Source organism: Dendrobates tinctorius, unplaced genomic scaffold (genome assembly GCF_039654945.1).
Source record: "Dendrobates tinctorius isolate UK_male_01 unplaced genomic scaffold, ASM3965494v1 ptg000129l, whole genome shotgun sequence".
Lineage (NCBI taxonomy): Eukaryota > Metazoa > Chordata > Amphibia > Anura > Dendrobatidae > Dendrobates > Dendrobates tinctorius.
In genome coordinates this window covers 20,258,300-20,279,853 of record NW_027361797.1, presented here as the reverse complement: position 1 = coordinate 20,279,853, position 21,554 = coordinate 20,258,300, and the positions used below count along the sequence as shown (strand labels likewise).

General features: G+C 48.1%; 1 protein-coding gene across 1 annotated transcript in view; it reads right to left on the bottom strand.

Annotated features, from left to right (window-relative positions):
- The window catches only part of ATF7IP2 (activating transcription factor 7 interacting protein 2), a 92,756-nt gene that overhangs the window by 5,275 nt on the left and 65,927 nt on the right, over positions 1-21,554 (bottom strand). Inside the window, exons 7-10 of the mRNA XM_073542835.1 lie at positions 21,081-21,142; positions 19,674-19,735; positions 19,449-19,509; positions 17,150-17,355 (exon numbers count right to left, since the gene is read on the bottom strand). Of these exons, the coding sequence (XP_073398936.1) occupies positions 17,150-17,355; positions 19,449-19,509; positions 19,674-19,735; positions 21,081-21,142 (391 nt within the window). The remainder of the gene's footprint in view (positions 1-17,149; positions 17,356-19,448; positions 19,510-19,673; positions 19,736-21,080; positions 21,143-21,554) is intronic.

Below are 21,554 nucleotides of genomic sequence, written 5' to 3'. Positions count from 1 at the left end.
GTTATCGCCGTCATCGGAATAACCTGAAGAATAAAACTGGTTTATCAATTTTACCACACGCGGAATGGTGTAAGCACATCAGGGGCTCTCCAAACGCGACATGACGACATGACACCTGCAGACCATTCCATCAAAATCTGCATTCCAAACCGTCACTACTTCCCTTCCGAGCCTCAACATGTGCCCATACAGTAGTTTTCTCCCACATATGGGGTATCAGCGTACTCAGGACAAATTGGACAACTTTTGGGGTACAATTTCTCCTGTTACCCTTGGGAAAATAAAAAAATGGGGACTAAAAGATCATATCTGTGGAAAAAATATCATTTTTTTATTTTTACGCCCGGGCGTTATAAACTTCTGTGAAGCGCTTGGGGGTTCAAAGTGCTCACTACACATCTAGATAAGTTCCTTATATTTAAGCGCATTGTGGCATTCTATACTCCAATGTTTTCCAATTAATCTGCATTTTACTTAGGTGTGTGCAATATGGCAGGGCTATCTAGCCTGTAGCACATTGGTGCTTATCGCGTTGTTCATATTATATAAATGTGTAACATGTAGTTGTATGTTCATATAATTATATACATTTTTTCATGTTAGCACTAGCTTGCAATACAATACATGCCCATATCTTCTATTTTTAATATTTTTTGGGGTATTGTTACCTGTTACACATTATTGGTTGTTACACCATTTGATTTAATTATGCTATGTTGTACATATTTTAGTTAAACTGCAGTATATTACTTTATTTGGGGACACTTTATTATAATTTATTTATGTCATATTGTTTCCCGGTATTCCTCCATTCGGGTATTGGGATTACCACCCTTTCTTTTATATATACATGTGTACATATATACAATTTTTGTATATATTTTTTAATAATAAAAATATTTTTGGATATCAGTTCGGTTTTTCGCAGTCTGTTTTGTTCAGTTTTCCGAATCATCCTATATTTGTCCATTAGGTGTGTATATACTAGTTTACTATAAGTATTATATTCAATTAGGATAAGCACTATTGTCTTGGAATTTTTCTCTTTTGTATTCAAGTTCCTTGGGAGGTCTAGTGTCCAAAATGGGGTTACTTGTGAGGGGGTTTCCACTGTTTAGGCACATCAGCGGCTCTCCAAATGCGACATTGCGTCCGATCTCAATTCTAGCCAATTTTGCGTTGAAAAAGTCAAACAGCGCTCCTTCCCTTCCTAGCTCTGCTATGCGCCCAGACAGTGGTTTACCCTCACATATGGAATATCAGCGTACTCAGGACAAATTGCATAATAACTTTTGGGGTCCTGTTTCTCTTGGGAAAATAAAAGTTGGGGGTGAAAAGATCATTTTTGTGGAAAAAAATATGATTTTTTAATTTTATGGCTGTATGTTATAAACTTCTGTGAAGCCATTGGGGTTCAAAGTTCTCGCCACACATCTAGATAAGTTCCTTGGGGAGGTCTAGTTTCAAAATGGTGTAATTTGTGGGGGCTTTCCACTGTTTAGGCACATCAGGGGCTCTCCAAACGCGACATGGCGTCCAGCCAATTCTGCGTTGAAAATGTCAAACGGCGCGCCTTTCCTTCTGTGCTTTGCCATGTGCTGAAACAGTGGTTCCCCCCACATATGGAATATCAGCGTACTCAGGACAAATTGCACAATAACTTTTGGGGTCCAATTTCTCCTGTTATCCTTGGTAAAATAATAAAAAAAAATGGATCTGAAGTAATTTTTTTGTGAAAAAAAGTTAAATGTTTATTTTCTTTTTTTAAACATTCAAAAAATTCCTGTGAAGCACCTGAAGGGTTAATAAACTTCTTGAATGTGGTATTGAGCACCTTGAGGGGTGCAGTTTTTAGAATGGTGTCACTTTTGGGTATTTTCTATCATATAGACCCCTCAAAGTGACTTCAAATGTGATGTGGTCCGTAAAAATAAAATGGTGTTGTAAAAATGAGAAATCAATGGTCAACTTTTAAACCTTATAACTTCCTAACAAAAAATATGTTGGCTTCCAAAATTGTGCTGATGTAAAGTAAACATGTGGGAAATGTTACTTATTAAGTATTTTGCGTGCCATATCTCTGTGAGTTAAGGACATGAAAATTCAAAGTTGGAAAATTGCAAAATTTTCGCCAACTTTTGTCTTTTTTTTCACAAATAAACGCAAGTTATATCAAAGAAACAGGGATTTTTGTGATAAACTCACCATAAAATCCTTTTCTCCGAGACACTCATTGGGGGACACAGATACTGTGGGTGAATGCTTCTGCAGCTTGGAGGCTGACACTAAGTGAAAAAAAGGTTAGCTCCTCCTCCACCGTATACACCCTCGCCCCTATTGCGGGCGGAAATCAGTTTGGTGCCAAAGCAGTAGGAGGACAACAAAATCAGCCTTAATACAGGTACAACATGTCCAGAAAAAAAGACCACCCTTATATCACATAAATAAATGCATATAAATTAAACAAAATAGAAGCCAACTTGGCTAATAGTGTGGGTGCTGTGTCCCCCAATGAGCGTCTTGGAGAAAAGGATTTTACGGTGAGTTATCACAAAAATCCCTGTTTCTCCTTCGCCTCATTGGGGGACACAGATACTGTGGGACGTCCTAAAGCAGTCCCTGGGTGGGAGATTGACTCACCGATCCAAGCTACATGCACCTCTTGTTTAAAGGTGCGCCACCCGCTGCTTGGAGAATCCTTCTACCCGGGCTCGCATCCTCCGAGGCCTGAGTATGGATATTATAATGTTTGGCAAATGTGTGCAGGCTGGACCAGGTTGCTGCCTTGCAAACCTGTCCGTCGAAGCCTGATGCCGGAGCGCCCAAGAGGAGCCCACTGCCCGAGTAGAGTGCACTCTGATCCTTGCTGGAATCGGCGTGCCTCTAATGCGGTAGGACTCTTGAATAGTCAAACGAATCCATCTGGCTATGGTCGATCTCGAGGCAGCGAGTCCCTTCCTGCGCCCTTCGGGGAGCAAGAACAGCGTGTCCGTCTAACGAAAGGGTGCCATCCTCGACACGTACTTCCGGAGGGCTCTTTACTAGGTCTAACGTGTGAAGAGCCTTTTCCACACGGTGCACCGGTGCTGGACAAAATGAAGGCAAGACAACATTCTCATTAATGTGAAATGAGGATACGACTTTCGGCAGAAAAGGAGGGGCTGGTCTGAGCACCACCTTATCCTTATGGAAAGTGAGGAACGGAGCTCGGCAGGATAGGGCCGCCAGCTCAGAAACCCGCCTGATAGAAGTGATGGCCACTAGGAACACCACTTTCCAGGAAAGGTTCCTCAAAGAGACATTCTGAAGTGGTTCAAATGGAGCTTCCTGCAGAACACTTAGGACCAGGTTAAGGTACCAAGTGGGATGAAAGTCTTAACCTGCAAATTGGTAGCAATTCTGTGCTGGAACAGGACGGATAAGGCCGATATTTATCTCCTGAGGGAACTTGAGGCCAAGCCCAAGTCTAGGCCGGACTGGAGAAAGGCCAAGATATTGGGAATCGAGAATCTCAGTGGAGAAACACTCTGGCCTCGACACCAAGCAAAGAACACCTTCCAGTTGTGGTGGTAAATTCGTGCTGAAGCAGGCTTTCGGGCGCTAACCATTGCAGCGACCACCTTGCTCCCAAACCCTGCCTGGGTTAGAATCCAAGATTCAACGGCCATGCCGTCAAACACAGGGCCCCTGAGTTTGGGTGGCAAATCGGCCCTTGAGAAAGTAGATCTGGGCGCTCTGGCAGTCGCCATGGAACGTCGGCGAGCAGCTGCATTAGATCTGCGTACCACGCTCGATGGGGCCAGTAGAATTGCCAGAACCCCTTCCGTTTTGATCTTTTTGATGACTCTCGGGAGTAGTGGCAGTGGGGGAAATAGATATGGGAGGCTGAACTGGTTCCATGGCAGAACTAACGCATCCACAGCGATTGCCTGTGGGTCCCTGGCCCGAGCGACATATGTGGGCACCTTGGCGTTCACTCTGGACACCATCAGGTCCACATCCGGAGTTCCCCACAGTTGGCAAAACTGTTGGAAGACCTCGGGATGTAGTGACCACTCTCCGGACACAAGACACTGTCGGCTGAGAAAGTCTTCCGCCCAGTTTTCCACGCCCGGGATGTGGACTGCCGAAATCACCGAGTGGTTTGCTTTGGCCCACTGAAGACCGTGCCCCACCTCGCGCATGGTTGCTCTGCTGCGGGTGCCCCCTTGGTGATTTGTGTAAGCCACCACCGTGGCATTGTCCGATTGGATCCGGACGGGGCAGCCTGCTAATAAGTGATGAAAGTGCTGCAGAGCCAGCCGAATTGCTCGTATCTCCAATAAGTTGATCGGGAGGCGTGCCTCCTGAGGCGACCACCGTCCCTGGGTCGTGTGGTGGCGAAACACCGCTCCCCAGCCGAGGAGACTGGCGTCTGTTGTTATCACCAACCAATGGTCTGGGGGGAAGGGTTTCCCCTGGGTCAGAGAGGAACTGGTTATCCACCATCCGAGCGACTGCCTGACTTGAGCGGACAGTCGGCACCGCTGATCGAGCGTGAAAGGATTCTTGTCCCAGGCTGACAAGAGAGCGTGCTGCAGGGGGCGAAAATGGAACTGGGCGAACAGTATTGCTTCCATTGCTGCCACCATTCTTCCTAGAATCCTCATCCTGAAACGAATGGTATGAGGGACTGGTTGGCGAAGAGTCCAAACTCCCTGCCGGAGAGCTAGGGCTTTATCGGTCGTCCATGACAGCACCACCTGAGAGAGGGGATCCGCCCTTCAGGAACAGGAAACCTACAGATACAAAAGGGCGGCACCTCTCCCACGCATCAGTTGGTTTCCTGTTCCTATAGGACGGGACTTCCTACAGATGGTCCATCATGGAGTCGTCGAGGGATTCCCAGGCCGGCTGACCGACCCAGGTAGCGGGGGGGTCTCCTACCTCGGTCAAGCTCGGGTCCCTGGATGCGCCACGGTGGGGCCGGGTAGGTCACCACGACAGTGGCTGGAGCAGGCGGAGCAGAGGGTCCGGTGGACAGCCGTCTCCATAGGGCCGGCACAAGGTAAGTATGACCCCTGGAACCCCTCCTGTTGCATTCACCCGGTCTCCGCTTGCTCCTCTCTCTCTCCCTCTCTTGCCGGGGGCTGGTGGTCGCGCCTGTTCGGCGGGCGCAGGTCGGCGCATGTGGGGGCGGCGGGCATTCCGGAGCCGGGGGCGCCGTGCCGGCTCCTTTCCGCGCGCTCCTGCGGCCTTGATCGCGCGGCGGAAGTGACGCAGCGGAAGGGGCGGGGCCAGGAATGCCGAAACCCGAAGTCGGGTGCCGGCCGGCTTTCCGGGATGCGCCGCCGGTGCTCGGCGGTCTGGGGCGGCCCGCGGCCCCGGGGGGGGGGGGGGGGGGGAGACGGAGCATGTGGGGGGGGGGGGGGGGGGAGTCGCGGGGGGGGAGGACCCGGGGGGAGGTGCCGCGCCAGAGCCCTGCTAACCCGGACACTGAGGGAGGCTTTAAAAGCAGGAGGTGACGCTGCTGGGGTGCTTCTGAAGGCCCAGCAATGGATTCGACAGAAGCCCCCACAGAGCAGCAGGACGAGGCGCAGGAGCGCCCAGAGAAACAGGCCACAGCGAATTTACATGCGAGTGGCCAGCAGAAGAAGAAACGGACGGGCGAACAAAGCCACAGAAGTTCCTCCAGGCTAAAGGACCCTCCTGCCTCCCTCCGTGACCCGGTACCTGCCTCGTCTGCATGGGTAAGAGATCTCCATGAATGTACCCTGATGCAGTGTTTTATTTCGTTCTTTCGCAGGCAAGGAAAGCTACGGGGAAGCAGAAGCACAGGGAATGTGCCCTCTGTAATTGTCCTTTGCCAGACGGCCACCCTAAAAAGTTGTGTCAGCCTTGCGTGCGACAAACGGTAGGGGTTGGATGGGGACGGTACCCTAGGGGTAGATTGACAGGCCCTTACACTCTTCCCCGTCCATACAGGTGGCGGAAGAAACACCAGACTTCACCACAAGCCTGAGGGAGATAATCAGGACAGAAATGAAGGCCCTATCTAAAAAAGACTCCTCTAAGGGAAGAGATGTTAACCTCTCGGGTTCAGAGTCTTCGGCCGCACCTGGAATCGATATCTCCTCAGATTCCTCGGCCTCCACTTCATCATCTTCAGAGGAAGACTCGAGACGTTTCTGCTTTCCCTTAGACCAGATGGATAAGTTAGTTAAAGCAGTAAGGTCCACCATGGGGGTAGCAGACACAAAACCGGAACTTTCGGCACAGGACGTGATGTTCGGAGGCCTAGATCCCAGAAAGCGCAGATCCTTTCCGCTGAATGATAAAGTCCAGAACCTAATAGATAGAGAATGGAAAAAGCCAGAAAAAAGAGGTTCTTTGCCACCCGCCTTCAAACGAAGGTACCCGTTCGATGACCCAGTGGTAACCAAATGGGACAAGGCCCCTAAGCTGGACGCGGCAGTGACCAAAGCCTCCAAAAAGTCCTCCATACCTTTCGATGACATGGCCTCCCTAAAAGACCCGCTAGATAAAAAAGCGGATTCTTTTCTGAAAGGAACATGGGAGATGTCAGCGGGTGCCTTGAGACCAGCGGTAGCGGCCACATGTACGGCCAGATCCTTGATGGTCTGGCTGGATCAGCTGGATTCCCAATTGAAGGATGGAACCTCAAGAGCATACATTCGAAAAGCTTTACCAGTTATCCAAAGTGCTGCTGCTTTTCTGGCTGATGCGTCAGCAGATTCTGCGAGGATGGCGGCTAGAACCGCAGGTTTATCCAACGCAGCTCGAAGGGCTCTCTGGTTAAAATGCTGGCCAGGAGACATCCAGGCCAGATCTCGACTCTGTTCCATTCCTTGTGAGGGCGAATACCTGTTTGGGCCCGTCCTGGATGAACTTTTAGAGAAGGCCGGGGACGATAAAAAGAAGTTCCCCAGTCTGCTGAACCCCTCTTTTAGACGCCCCTTTACCAGGAAAGGATATTTCCGTAGGAGGCCGTCCAGGGATCAGGGCAGATGGGATGACAAAAGAAGGAGAGGTACTGGATTCATGTTTGGAGGAGGGGGGCGCCAGGAAGGTCCAGCACGGGACACTAAAAAGCCGCCCCAATGACTAGTTGCTCCGGTAGGGGGGAGACTAGCTGCCTTCTACCCGGCCTGGACATTAATCTCTAATAGCAACTGGATACTGGGGGTGGTAGCTGCGGGCCTACGACTAGAATTCTCCCGGGTTCCCCAAGATCGTTTTAAGGTCACTCCTCTTAGGTCATCCTCTTCAGAACAGTCTGCCCTGGAAGCTGAAGTTCGGGATCTTTGCCATAAAAAGGTCCTAACTAAAGTTCCAGAGGAAGAAAGGGGGAAAGGTTTCTACTCCCCTTTGTTCCTGGTCCGCAAGCCAGACAGTTCCTTTAGGACCATAATAAATCTTAAATCCCTCAATGAATTCCTGGTCACACGTCCATTTAAGATGGAAACAATTAATTCAACAATAAAATTACTATTTCAAAACTGCTTCATGGTGGTGTTAGATTTGAAAGATGCCTACTACCATATACCCATTCATGCAGATCATCAGAGTTTTCTCAGAGTGGCAGTGCAGTTAGATGGGTCAGTTCAACATTTCCAGTATGCGGCCCTTCCCTTTGGGGTGGCAGTCGCTCCCCGTGTGTTTACTAAAGTAGTAGCGGAAGTTATGGCCCATCTACGTGAATTAGACATTTTAGTAGTTCCCTACTTAGATGACTTCTTGATTGTAGGGAAAACGGCTAACCATTGTTTGCAACAGCTACAAAGGGCAAGGTCTGCCCTAGAACGGTTAGGATGGCTGCTTAACATTAAAAAATCTCGGTTACAGCCGATGAGAATCCAACAATTCTTGGGCCTCATCCTAGATTCCGTAAAACAGGAATGCCGTCTGCCCCCAGAGAAGCTGGTTCGCCTACACTATCAGGTCCTGAACGCTTCCAATAACCCGACCATGTCCCTCAGGAAAGCCATGTCCCTTCTAGGTTCACTTTCCTCCTGTATCCCGGCGGTCCAGTGGGCCCAGTTTCATTCAAGAACTCTACAGGGCGAGGTCTTAAGGCATCAAAAAATGCTTGGGGGTTACTTAGAGGGCCAGCTAACCTTGTCCCGAAACACAAGGGAGTCCCTAGAATGGTGGCTAGATGAGAATAATTTATCCAGAGGGGTTCCCTGGGAATATGACATATCCCGCATAATCACCACGGATGCTAGCCCTTCCGGTTGGGGGGCTCATATGGGGGAAATTCTGGTCCAGGGCCTATGGGAGCATCATCAGATAGAGATGTCATCCAACTTGAAAGAATTGACAGCAGTAGAGCTGGCGGCTAAAGAACTGCTTGTGTATCTACAGGGCCATCATGTGCGAGTGTTCTCCGACAATCTGGTCACCGTAGCGTATATCAACCACCAAGGCGGGACCCGTTCCAAATCCCTGATGAATGTAGCAGAACGGCTGTTCCAGCTAGCAGAGCAGCATTTCCTATCATTAACAGCTCTACATATAAAGGGGAAAGAAAACACCACGGCAGATTTCCTGAGCCGCAATCTCTTAAGGCAAGGAGAATGGTCCCTAAAAAACTCTATCTTCGACCTGATTGTACAGAAGTGGGGACTGCCAGAGATAGATCTCTTCGCCACCAAAGAAAACAGGAAAGTAAGACAGTTTTGCTCACTAAATCCCAGAGAAGACCCCCTGGCGGTAGACTCCTTGCTGATAAAGTGGGATTTCGGGCTATCCTATGCCTTCCCTCCCCTATCGCAATTACCTCTAGTGGTGAGGAAAATCAGGAGAGACAGAGCGAAAGTTATAGTGATCGCTCCGTTTTGGCCCAGGAGGGCTTGGTTCTCATGCCTCAGGACCATGTCAGTGTCCGATCCTTGGGTCCTGCCGGAGATCCCGGATCTCCTATCCCAGGGCCCAGTCTTTCATCCTCAGGTGGCTGGCCTACAACTGACGGCGTGGAGTTTGAACGGGCACTGCTGAAAGATAAAGACTTCTCCCCAGACCTGGTTGACACTCTACTTAAAAGTAGAAAGATCACTACTACCAAGATCTATGTCAGAATTTGGAAGAGATTCCTAAAGAACTCTAGAGTAGTCGCTGGGGGTTCGGCTCCTATAAATCAAATCTTAGAATTTCTTCAGAAAGGTCTAGAAATGGGGCTCTCCACTAGTACCCTCAAAGTACAAGTTTCAGCCCTGGGGGCGCTCTTTAGCTGCAACATCGCGGGTAATTACTGGATCAGTAGATTCATCAAAGCAGCAGGTAGATCCAGGCCAGTGGTGAAGGATAGATTCATGCCATGGGACCTGAACCTAGTCCTTACAGCCATGACAGAAGCTCCATTCGAACCCATCTCATCAGCCTCTATAAAAAACCTGTCCCTCAAGGTAGCCTTCCTGGTAGCTCTAACCTCAGCTCGTAGAGTAAGCGACATCCAGGCATTATCTAGGCGTCCTCCTTATTTACAGTTTAAGGACGATAGGGTAATACTCAGACCTGACCCGGCGTACTTACCGAAGGTAGTTTCTAGCTTTCATAGAACACAGGAAATAGTCCTTCCATCCTTCCTCCCTAATCCAGCTAATGAGAAGGAAGAGAAATTACACACCTTAGATGTTAGAGAATGCCTTAAAGAATATCTAGCGGTTACTGACCCCTGGAAAAAAGAGGATGCCCTATTTATCTCCCATCAAGGTCCCAGGAAAGGCTGTAGAGTGTCAAAAAATACACTAGCTAGGTGGATTAGAGAGGCTATTTCAATTGCATACACCTCAAAGGGCAGACCGGCACCTGCAAAAGTGAGGGCGCATTCCACCAGAGCCATGGCGTCCTCGTGGGCCGAGAGATCAGAAGTCTCCATTGACCAGATATGTAAGGCGGCTACTTGGTCCTCTCCGAGCACCTTTTATAATCATTATAGGCTAGACTTGGGTGCTTCCACAGACCTCTCTTTTGGTATAAGGGTACTGCAGGCTGTAGTCCCTCCCTAAATAGTTTTACTCTCTGTAATTCTCTCAGGTGGTGCTGTCATGGACGACCGATAAAGTCTTAGTTACTCACCGGTTAACGGTGTTTTTCGGAGTCCATGACAGCACCCGTATATTCCCTCCCTTTAGTTTAAATTTGGGTGTGCACTTCTTCCTCTTGTATGTACACTGGTAAGGAATAGTTGTGTAAAAGTACTGTATATAAATTTTGCCATTAACCATTGTGGTCCTCTTGTGCTCTGTAATCCAACTGATGCGTGGGAGAGGTGCCGCCCTTTTGTATCTGTAGGTTTCCTGTTCCTGAAGGGCGGATCCCCTCTCTCAGGTGGTGCTGTCATGGACTCCGAAAAACACCGTTAACCGGTGAGTAACTAAGACTTTTTCCTGAGGGAGAATCACCAACCCTTGGCAAATGTCGAAGACTATTCCTAAGAAGGAAATCCTCTGAGCTGGCACAAGGGATGACTTCTTCGCATTGACCAACCACCCTAAGCGGGCAAGACTATCTAGCGGGATGTTGACATTTCCCTCGCATGCCCGTCTTGAGGGGCCCTTGACCAATAGGCCGTCCAAGTAAGGCAAGACGACTATGCCTCGAGAATGCAATATGGCCATGACAACTGCCATAACCTTTGTGAACACTCTGGGAGCCGTGGCTAAACCGAAAGGTAGCGCCACGAACTGAAAATGTCGACCGTTGATGGCGAAACGCAGGAAGCTTTGATGAGGAAGAAAGATGGGAATATGCAAATATGCATCCTGGATGTCGACCGAGGCCAAGTATTCTCCCTGCTCCATGGCCGATATGACTGAACGGAGAGACTCCATCCGGAAATGTCTGACCCTGATGAATTTGTTCAGAAGTTTGAGGTCCAAACAGGTCTGACAGACCCATCCTTTTTGGGAACCGCAAATAGGTTGGAATAGAAGCCCTGAGCCCTTTCATGCTCTGGCACGGGAACAATGACCCCGTTGCGCTGGAGCGATTCGATGGCTCCCAACAGAGCTCTTGCCTGGGTATCCACCCTGGGAAGACGAGAAAAAAAAAACATTTTGGAGGGTTTCTGACAAACTATTTTGTAACCCGAGGCCACCAACTCCTTTACCCATGCGTCGCCTGCGACACTGTACCAGACGTGGCGAAACCAGAGTAGTCGGCCGCCCACCTTGCTGGTGTCGTCTGGTAAACGCCTCGAGTCCTTTGGCTATCGATCGTTGGGCTGAGTATGCATTCTCCCCAATGGGTTGGTTCTATATGAGACCTGCTGCTCCCTATCCTGGTTGGGGCGGCCTGAAGCGGTGGAATTGGCCGCTGTGGTCCACCCGGGGTTGCGAAAGGCCAGAAAACGGTGGAGAAAAGGTGGTTTGACCTTTTGTTGAGGGAGAAAACCACTCTTTCCTCCTGTGGAGTCGGAGATAAGTTGATCTAACTTCTCCCCAAATAGACAGCCGCACTGATAGGGCAGGGAAGTCGAGGACTTCTTGGACGCAGAATCGACCCGCCATGTCCTTAACCATAGAGCTCTTCTGATAGAAATTGCGCTAGCGGCAGCAAGTGCAGAGCAATTGGCCGCATCCAGAGATGCATTGATTACATAGTCTCTGGCCATCACAATCTGACTTGCAATCTCGGATATCTCTGCAGGTAGCTCTTGCTCCTGCGTGACCTTGTTTAATGATTCTGACCATGAGATCATGGCCTTGGCTCCCCAAGTTGCTGCGAACGAGGGAGAGCGCGCTGATCCTGACGCCTCATATACTGAGCGAGCTAAGCTCTCTATGAGGCGATCCGTGCGATCCTTAATAGAGGAACCACTAAGTACGGATAACAGAGTTTTAGTGGCTAGGCGTGACACTGGTGGATCCACCATCGGCGATTCTGTCCATTTTTTACAGAGGGCCGGGGCAAATAGATACCTTGCTTCGAGTGCCTTTTGACCCGAGAAACGCCTGTCTGGTCGTTCCCTGTGTCGCTGCACTATGTCCTCAAACTCAGGGTGAGAGGAAAAAATTCTGTGCGGCCGCTTCACTTGCTTAAACGCCACCTTATGCCCTGTAGCCGCTGCAGGATCATCCTCAATCCCCACGGTCTGATTGACGGCTTCTATGAGGCTGTCCACTGTCTCACGTGACCCTGGAGCATCCAGGTCAAGGGGTTTGTCTGAGTCGAAATCTGAGGTCTGCTCGCTATCAACCACTGGCGACGTGGAGCGAGAAGCAGAACTTACGGATGCCAAAGCACCGGATGGACTGGGCAACACAGCGTGGATTCTCTTCCCCCGGGTCTGCCTGGAATGAGAGCGGCCCCTGCAGGCCGAAGGCTCTAGTGAGGTGGAGGTTCCCTCTAAAGCCCGCGAGCCACTGTCCCTGCCCCTATCTGGGCCTGAAGGGACGTGATTGCCCTCGTAAGCGATGCCATGGACTGCGACAGTCTATGTGACAGTCCGCCGGCTAAGGGCTCCAGCCCCGGATCTTCGCAGGAGCCCTCCCAGGCCCTCTCCTCACTGACGATCCTCTTCGGCTTCCCAGCTCAGGTATGTGAGGGGGCCTTGAAAAAAATAGGACGGTGCAGGCACCCTAGCTCCATCTAGCCACTTCAGGGGGAGAGGAGAGGAACCGTCCGCCGACTTGCAGCACCGCAGTCTAAGCATTGGTGGAGCAGTGGGGGCTGCACAGACTAGGGCCCACTCCGGGGGGTTTGGGACCTCGGTCACAGTGGAGGGCTCCTGGGCACGTTCGGACTCGCAGGCTTCGCATAATCGCTAGCTCTGCGCCCGTGGAAACGCAGTCCGACAAGAGATGCATGCAGCGTAAAAAATGTGTGCGTCTTTGCTTTTTCGGACATGCTTTATCTGTCCGCTGCTGGGGATGGGGGGGGGGGGGGGGGGAAGGTAGCACCTCGTTTTCCCTGTAGCGTGGCCTCTTGGGCAGCACTTACCCCAGTCCTGTGCCCCCACGTTCCTGGACGCCTTCACACCAAAATCGCGCGCCACCAGCTGTGGGGCGGGCCGCCAGCATATAAACCGCTTCAGGGGCGGTACTTCCGGCTCTGCAGCCTAGCCGCGCTCCGAAGCCGGGGACTAAATTTATGCACCGCCGCTCAGGCCTGGGGGGTGGGCTGCCGGAAGTGACACGTGGCCCGGAGGCGGAACTTCTGGCTGCGGCCTAGCTCTGAATAAAGCCGCGGCCTCAATCTATCCCCTGCCCGCGACGGGGGGCGCGGACCTTCCATGGCGCTGCAAAAACTGGCGCTACTTACTAGCGTTCTCCGCCTGCAGCCACGTTCAGCCAAGAATGGCCGGTGGCATCCGCCGGCTAAGGGCTCCAGCCCCGGATCTTCGCAGGAGCCCTCCCAGGCCCTCTCCTCACTGACGATCCTCTTCGGCTTCCCAGCTCAGGTATGTGAGGGGGCCTTGAAAAAAAATAGGACAGTGCAGGCACCCTAGCTCCATCTAGCCCCTTCAGGGGGTGAGGAGAGGGACCGTCCGCCGACTTGCAGCACCGCAGTCTAAGCATTGGTGGAGCAGTGGGGGCCGCACAGACTAGTCTTGTGCCTCTGTACAACCCATGGTTTCAATACCTAGGGGTAGTCAGGTCTAAGTCCAGCATCATGTCCCACGTCGCGGGACAGGATACGTGGAGGGACACTCGCACGTGCTCGACCGTTGCTGGTTTGGGGAAATCGGACACTTCAATAGGATCCGTTGCCCCTGTCTAATCTTCATGGCAAAATCTGGAGCAAAAAAAACAGACGTGTTCAGCAATAGGGGCGAGGGTGTATACGGCGGCGGAGGAGCTAACCTCTTTTTTTCACTTAGTGTCAGCCTCCAAGCGGCAGAAGCATACACCCACAGTATCTCTATCCCCCAATGAGGCGAAGGAGAAATTTTACCACTAACATGAAGTACAATATGTCACGAGAAAATGTCAGAATCACCAGGATCCATGAAGCGTTCCAGAGTGATTACCTCATAAAGGGACAGTGGACAGAATTGTAAAAATTGGCCTGGTCATGAACGTGCAAACCACCCTTGGTGGTAAAGGGGTTAAAGGTGAACTTCAAGCTCAAGGAACACAGTGTCAGATCGCACCATCCGTCATTGTATGAGCCAAAGTGGACTTCATGGGAGACGACTAAGGAGGAAAAAATTGTTGGAAAAAAAAAAAAAAGTCATAAAAAAGCCAGACTGGAATTTGCCAAACTACATATTGACAAGCCACAAAGCTTCTGTTATGTTCTGGGGCTGCTTTGCTGCATCTGGCACATGGTGTCTACAGTCATGGCCAAAAGTTTAGAGAATGACACAAATATTAATTTTTACAAAGTCTACTGCTTCATTTTTTCCAATGGCAATTTGCATATACTCCAGAATGTTATAAAGAGTGATCAGCTTAACAGCAATTACTTGCAAAGTCAATATTTGCCTAGAAAATTAACTTTATCCCCCAAAACACATTTCAACATCATTGCAGCCCTGCCTTAAAAGGACCAGCTAACATCGTTTTAGTGATTGATTCATTAATACAGGTGTGGGTGTTGATGAGGACAGGGCTGGAGATCAATCTGTCATGATTAAGTAAGAATGACACCACTGGACACTTTAAAAGGAGGCTGGTGCTTGGCATCATTGTTTCTCTTCTGTTAACCATGGTTATCTCTAAAGAAACATGCACTGCACAAAAATGGCCTAACAGGGAAGAGTATCGCAGCTAGAAAAATTGCACCTCAGTCAACAATCTATCGCATCATCAAAAACTTCAAGGAGAGAGGTTCCCAAGAAAGACCAGCAAGCGCCAGGACAGTCTCTTAAAAGTGTTTCAGCTGCGGGATCGGGCTACCAGCAGTGCAGAGCTTGCTCAGGAATGGCAGCAGGCAGGTGTGAGTGCATCTGCACGCACTGTGAGGCGGATACTCTTGGAGCAAGGCCTGGTCTCAAGGAGGGCAGCAAAGAAGCCACTTCTCTCCAGAAAAAACATCATGGACAGACTGATATTCTGCAAGAGGTACAGGGAGTGGACTGCTGAGGACTGGGGTAAAGTCATTTTCTCTGATGAATCCCCTTTTCGATTGTTTGGGACATCTGGAAAATGGCTTATTCGGAGAAGACCAGGTGAGCGCTAACACCAGTCTTGTCTCATGCCAACTGTCAAGCATCCTGAAACCATTCATGTGTGGGGTGGCTTCTCAGCCAAGGGAATGGGCTCTCTCTCAGTCTTGCCTAAAAACACAGCCATGAATAAAGAATGGTACCAGAATGTCCTCCAAGAGCAACTTCTCCCAACCGTCCAAGAGCAGTTTGGCGATCAACAATGCCTTTTTCAACATGATGGAGCACCTTGCCATAAAGTAAAGGTGCTAACTAAATGGCTCAGGGAACAAAACTAAGGCTGGTTTCACATTAGCGCTTTTTAAGCGCACGCATGGCCGGGGGTAGCTCCGCCCCCGAGCCGGCTCTCTGCCCGGCGTGCCCGCCCCTTGCTTGTAGCGCCGCCTCCTAGCGCACAGCGGCGCCTGCGATCGGCGCACCCTATCTTTAGCATAGGGTGCGCAGATCGTGAGCAGGCCGTGCGCTAGTTGCGCTTTGACCTGCGCTGCGCACTTTTGACGGTGCGCCGTGCGCGCCAAAATCCGAAAAGTTTGATTTTGGCGCGCACGGCGCACTGTCAAAAGTGCGCAGCGCAGGTCAAAGCGCAACTAGCGCACGGCCTGCGCACGATCTGCGCACCCTATGCTAAAGATGGGGTGCGCCGATCGCAGGCGCCGCTGTGCGCTAGGAGGCGGCGCTACAAGCAAGGGGCGGGCACGCCGGGCAGAGAGCCGGCTCGGGGGCGGAGCTACCCCCGGCCGTGCGTGCGCTTAAAAAGCGCTAATGTGAAACCAGCCATAGAGATTTTGGGACCATGGCCTGGAATCTCCCCAGATCTTAATCCCATTGAGAACTTGTGGTCAATCATCAAGAGACGGGTGGACAAACAAAAACCTTCAAATTCAGATAAAATAAAAGCATAGATTTTGCAAGAATGGACTGCTATCAGTCAGGATTTGATCCAGAAGTTGATTGAGAGCATGCCAGGGAGAATTGCTGAGGTCCTGAAGAAGAAGGGTCAACACTGCAAATATTGACTTGCTGTATTAACTCATTCTAACTGTCAATATAACCTTTTGTTACTCATAATATGATTGCAATTATATTTCTGTATGTGATAAAAAAATCTGACAAACACACATAAAAACCAGAGGGCAGCAGATTATGTGAAAATATAATATTTGTGTCATTCTCTAAACTTTTGGCCATGACTGTAGAATCTGTGCAGAGTACAACGAAATCTCAAGACTATCAAGGGATTCTAGAGAGAAATGTGCTGCCCGGTGTCAGAAAGCTTGGTCTCAGTCGCAGGTCTTGCAACAGAATAATGACCCAAAACACACAGCTAAAAACATCCAAGAATGGCTAAGAGGAAAAAATTGGACTATTCTGAAGTGATCTTCTGTGAGCCCTGACCTAAATCCTATTGAGCATCTTTGGAAAGAGCTGAAACATGTCGTCTGGAAAAGGCAACCTGCAAACACGAGACAACTGGAGCAGTTTGCTCTTGAGGAGTGGGCCAAAATACCTGTCGAGAGATGAAGAAGTCTCATTGACAGTCACAGGAATCGTTTGATTGCAGGGATTGACTCAAAAGGTTGTGCAACAAAACATTACATTAAGGGTACCATTATTTCTGTCCAGGTCTATATCATGAGTTTTATTATTTTTTTTTAAATCTGTGGAAGCATGGTTGAAAAGCAATGTCTGACTTTCATTTGTCATTTTAATATTTCTTTATTTATTATTACTTCTGTCAGATTCAAGTTATTTCTGTGACCATTTTGGGTTTTTCTGTCATTAAAAAGGGGTACCAACAATTTTGACCATGTGTGTATGTGGTAGACAATAATGAATTGGGGAGAAAATGGGTTAAAGTATGACTTCAGACCCAGTTTACATAAGGGGTGCGTTTTAAATTAATTACCATGGAGATGCGTAGCTCTGCCCAGGAAAATGTGCAGATTTGCTGGTCACTTGTACAAGTGCTTCTATAAGTTGCAAGTCATTAAAAAAAAAAAAAAAAAAAGTCCTAATAACTAGCTGGTCTCTTACCTTTGACTTAGAAGAGTCAGGGATGGTAGTAGACTGTCTGACTTCATTCACTTCAGAACTTGAAGCTTCATTAGGATTACTCGATGGAGGGCCTTTCTCGACAGAAGATTTATCAGAAACTTTCTCAGCATTGCTCTCCTTAGACGATGGCGCCGATGCTGACAGATCGCCATTTGGGACACAAGGTTCGTTAACCAATGTGGAGTCTGGGGGAAAAAAAAAAAAAAAAAAGTGTTTATATTTCTAGAAATTTGGGGCAAATATTTCAAGGACTCCTTTGGTTATTTAACTGAAATCTAGAAAACGTTCTATTGTTTTTGATATCAGAAGTCATGTAAAATTAGTAGTTCTCGGCAGTAAGGTAATTCTAAATCCTAAAATGTAATAAAACAATTCTTCCCAGGAGTGGTGGGGGTCATAGAAGTCAGGTACCAACATCACTTAACAGGGGCCATTTGCATCAAGATTTTGGTAACTGCCAGGCGAGTATTACTAGAATTAATATGATCAAAGGGGATCAGGATCTGTGAATATTAGTCAACATAGGATGACCCCAAATTAAAAGGCAAAAAAGGACTAACAACATGTAAGACACACAAAACAATTAAAACAGATATTCCCGGATTACCCCTATTCCATGTCCTTTCCTGATTTCCTGCCTACTAGTGGAGGTTGGAATCCTTAGCAAACGATAGCGGTGACCCCGACTTCTGACTCTCTAGATGTCAGACGTTACGTCACCAGCCAGAACGAGGCTCTCAGACTTGTATTGAGTTGTGACCTCCGGCTCGCTCCATAAAACACTGGAGTGGTCCGGAAGGTCACAAACTGCTAGAAAACGATGAGAGGCGGTGATAAAAGGCGAAGACGGAGGCAGGCAAGTGGAAGAGTAGGGTCAGGGAACTTACATCAGAAGCACCAATCCTATGGTAAAATAATAAAAAAGCGCTGGAGTGGCGCTTTAGGACAATCAGAAAAACGGTATTGGGAACATGAGGGCATGTTGCATAAGTTACGTTAGATTTCAGGGCTGTGGAGTCGGAGTCGTGGAGTCGGTGCTCATTTTGGTGGAGTCGGTATAAAATGGACCGACTCCTAAAATATATAATAAATTGGGTACAGTAATTCAATGCAGGATGTGCTGAATATTTTTTCATAGGAGTTTGGGAAAGTTATGAAATGTCCTATAAATGGCTGTTATATTCCTGATCTAAGGCTACATTCACACACAGCGTTTTTCCTGTGTTTTTTGAGGATACGTTTTTCAGCTGCAAAAGCTGATCATCTTTTTAAAAAACTGCATCACCTGAAAGGTTTTTGAGCTCATAGATAATGTTTTCAATAGCAAAAGCAGATTAGAAATCTGCTCTATCCATCCATTTATCCATATCTGTCTATCCATATCGTATCTGTGTCAACAAGAATGAAAACCGGGTAGTACACCAATATATATTCTGTTCTATCTAAATATCTTGATTATTGGATCATAAAAATGATTAAATGTCTGAGGTTCACATTGTACTACAATAAATTTTTCACTTAAATATAAGCAATATGTGTGGGAGTCGGAGTCGTGGAGTCGGAGTCGTGGAGTCGGTGTAAGGGAAATTGAGGAGTCGGAGTCACAGGTTTGGCTTACCGACTCCACAGCCCTGTTAGATTTGATAAAAAAAATTGCAGAAATGTTATGGGTTTCGCTAACTGTGTATTAATGGGAGAAAACGGTTTCAAAACCTTACAGGGTGCTCAGTTTTTGACAACCAAATTTTAATCCGATTAAAGAAATGTCTCCCTGCTGTGATCTCCAGCAATGAGGCGTGGGGAATCTGTGCGGCAGGTGTGAAGGCATCAGCCTCCAGCGATTGCTCCAGATCTCATACATGTGCATGCTCAGCTCAGTATTTATTCTCAAGAAAAAAAGCGGAATATGTGGTGACATTTGTCCTGAGAGGATGTAGGATCAGGCATTTCGTATTTCAACATGTGCGATAGGGCAGAGTCAAGACACTATACGCATCAGACGTTCAATCCCACTAAAAACAAGTTTGGCTGACAATCATCTATCACGGATATCAGCGGGTTGAATCGAATTTAATGTGAATGGGGGCTATAAGAGACGTCCTCTGTAGTCACTGCACACTTGTCAAGAAAAGAGCCTCCTGAACAGAGGACCCCGCACGGAAGGTTTTGTCGATTGGACAACCCAATACTCGTGGATTTCAGATACTTTTGGAGTCTTTAGATGTAGACATAGCCTCACAGTCCCGAGGAACTGAAAAAAGCTATCAGTTGATGGTACCTTTATCACTTTTTTGCCCCTCATCATCCGTCAGATCAATTACTGCTTTCACCGGTTTATTCTGTTGATAGAGGAACGCATATTACTAGGATTGTTATGGTAGTAATTAATGATGGCTATCATACAGCACAATGAAAGCAGATACACAGACCATGTGGAGAGCACAAACTGATATCTTCAACATTAACTTCTAAAAATAAAGACAAACAGTAAAAGGATCCTTACTGCACGTGAAGAATGCGCCTTCTTCCTATGCTCCTTGATGGATTCCATAATTTTTTGCATAGCTAATATGAAAAAAAATAAAATATATCTTAGAAATACAACCGAAGAAGCTACATAATCTACAGCTGTATCTCCAACCGTGGCTTCTTCTGCCCCTGGATCAATGTAAACAGGCAAAGCGCCCACTCATAGCACTCAAGATGGCGACAATCATGTGATTTACCTGCGTGACCAGCTCCTCAGCTGCATGCAGACAATGGCTAAAAGTGATCACACTATACAAGAAGCCAGGGTAAATTATGTAACCCCAGCCATAACACAGGTAATTTTAGAAATGTAAACCAACATGGCCAGGACCTTCAAATAATTACATGGGTTATCCTGGATTTTGAGAAGGCTAGCCTATCCTTCAAATAACTCATCAATATCATATAGGTGGGGAGTGAGACACCCGGCACGGCCACAATCAGAGTCTTGAACTAAATGGTGTATAAAGGCAGACCCACCACAGCTCTGTACACTGCAGCGGGCGTCCTCGTGTGCTGCTTCTCCGCTTTCATTATCTGAGCTGCACTACCAGAGACTGGCCACTACATGGCGTAGAGAGCTGTGGTGGATCAGGCTGCCATGGCAACCTGGTAATCAGAGATACAGTCTCAGATTCCAGCATACACAGATATTAACCGTTTCTAATAAGGACACTGCAAGGAGGGCTAACCCTACTGAAAAATACCCTTTAAAATGAAGACAGAAACAGATTGAGCAGTATACTTTATTTTTTCTTTATAAACAGGACCGTATGGATGAGGGCAGCCAGAAATAAACACAGAGCTTTTAAAGGGAACTTTGAAACCACGGGCACCATGAATCAGTGCCTAGCTGCACACATCTTTTCAGAGGAAGTAAAATGAAAAGATCTGGATGGGAACACAGCCGGTGATGAGACGAGTCCCGGCTCCACCTCCTGGTGCCTCTCCAGGTGATTGACAGGTCTCTCCCTCGTGTCTACATAGGGAGAGGAGACCTGTCAGACAACTGGAGTGGGCAGGGAGAAGCTGCAAGAAACCATGCCGGACTAGACAGCCACGGCATGTAAGAGCATACTACACAAGATGGCTCTCGCTTGGCCAGTCTCGCGATTCAGGCTGCCTGTAGTTCTGAATCTGATAACCAGCTCCTTTAATGTACACATCGGAATCCTTTTCAACCAAATACGTTAAAAAGCCTCCGAAATAGCAAAGTGAATCTAGCATTGCATTAGTTTTATACTACAACAAAAGAGGCTATTTATTCACCACCATTTTATTACACGTCGTCATCTGAAAGGATGGACGTTAGCTGGTCCGCCATCGTATCCTTAGAAAACACATAATGACTACTGAACATTTATGTTGAAGGGCTTCATACCTGCGTTGTCCACTTTTTTTGAAGAACTTTTTCGATGTTCTTTTTGTGATTGCTTTGGATTGCTGAAAAAGAAAAACTTGCTAGAAAAGGCAATGCTCCGAATATCAAGATGTCACCATTCTGTTTTAAAGGGGGCTGTCCAGGCTTGGGATGAAAGTCTGGAGTCATTCCATGTGGCTGCACACTTCTGAATCCTGACCGCGTGTGCGTGTCACAATGACAGAATTCCCCGCTGTTCCTGGTGAAATGGACCGCGTGTATGAGATTTAAACACTTGCAGTCAAGTGTCAACTAGACGTGCTTGTTCTCTGTCAACATAAGTGAACTGAGAGAGACCAAACAAGTCTAGTCGGAATGCGGCAAGAAGTGTGCAATTCGCATCCTTGCGGTCACCTTGACCAAACTGTCTCACAGTCACTATCAGAGAATCCTGACAGCGTTCGGTGCGCACACTGTCAGGATTCATCCCAAACC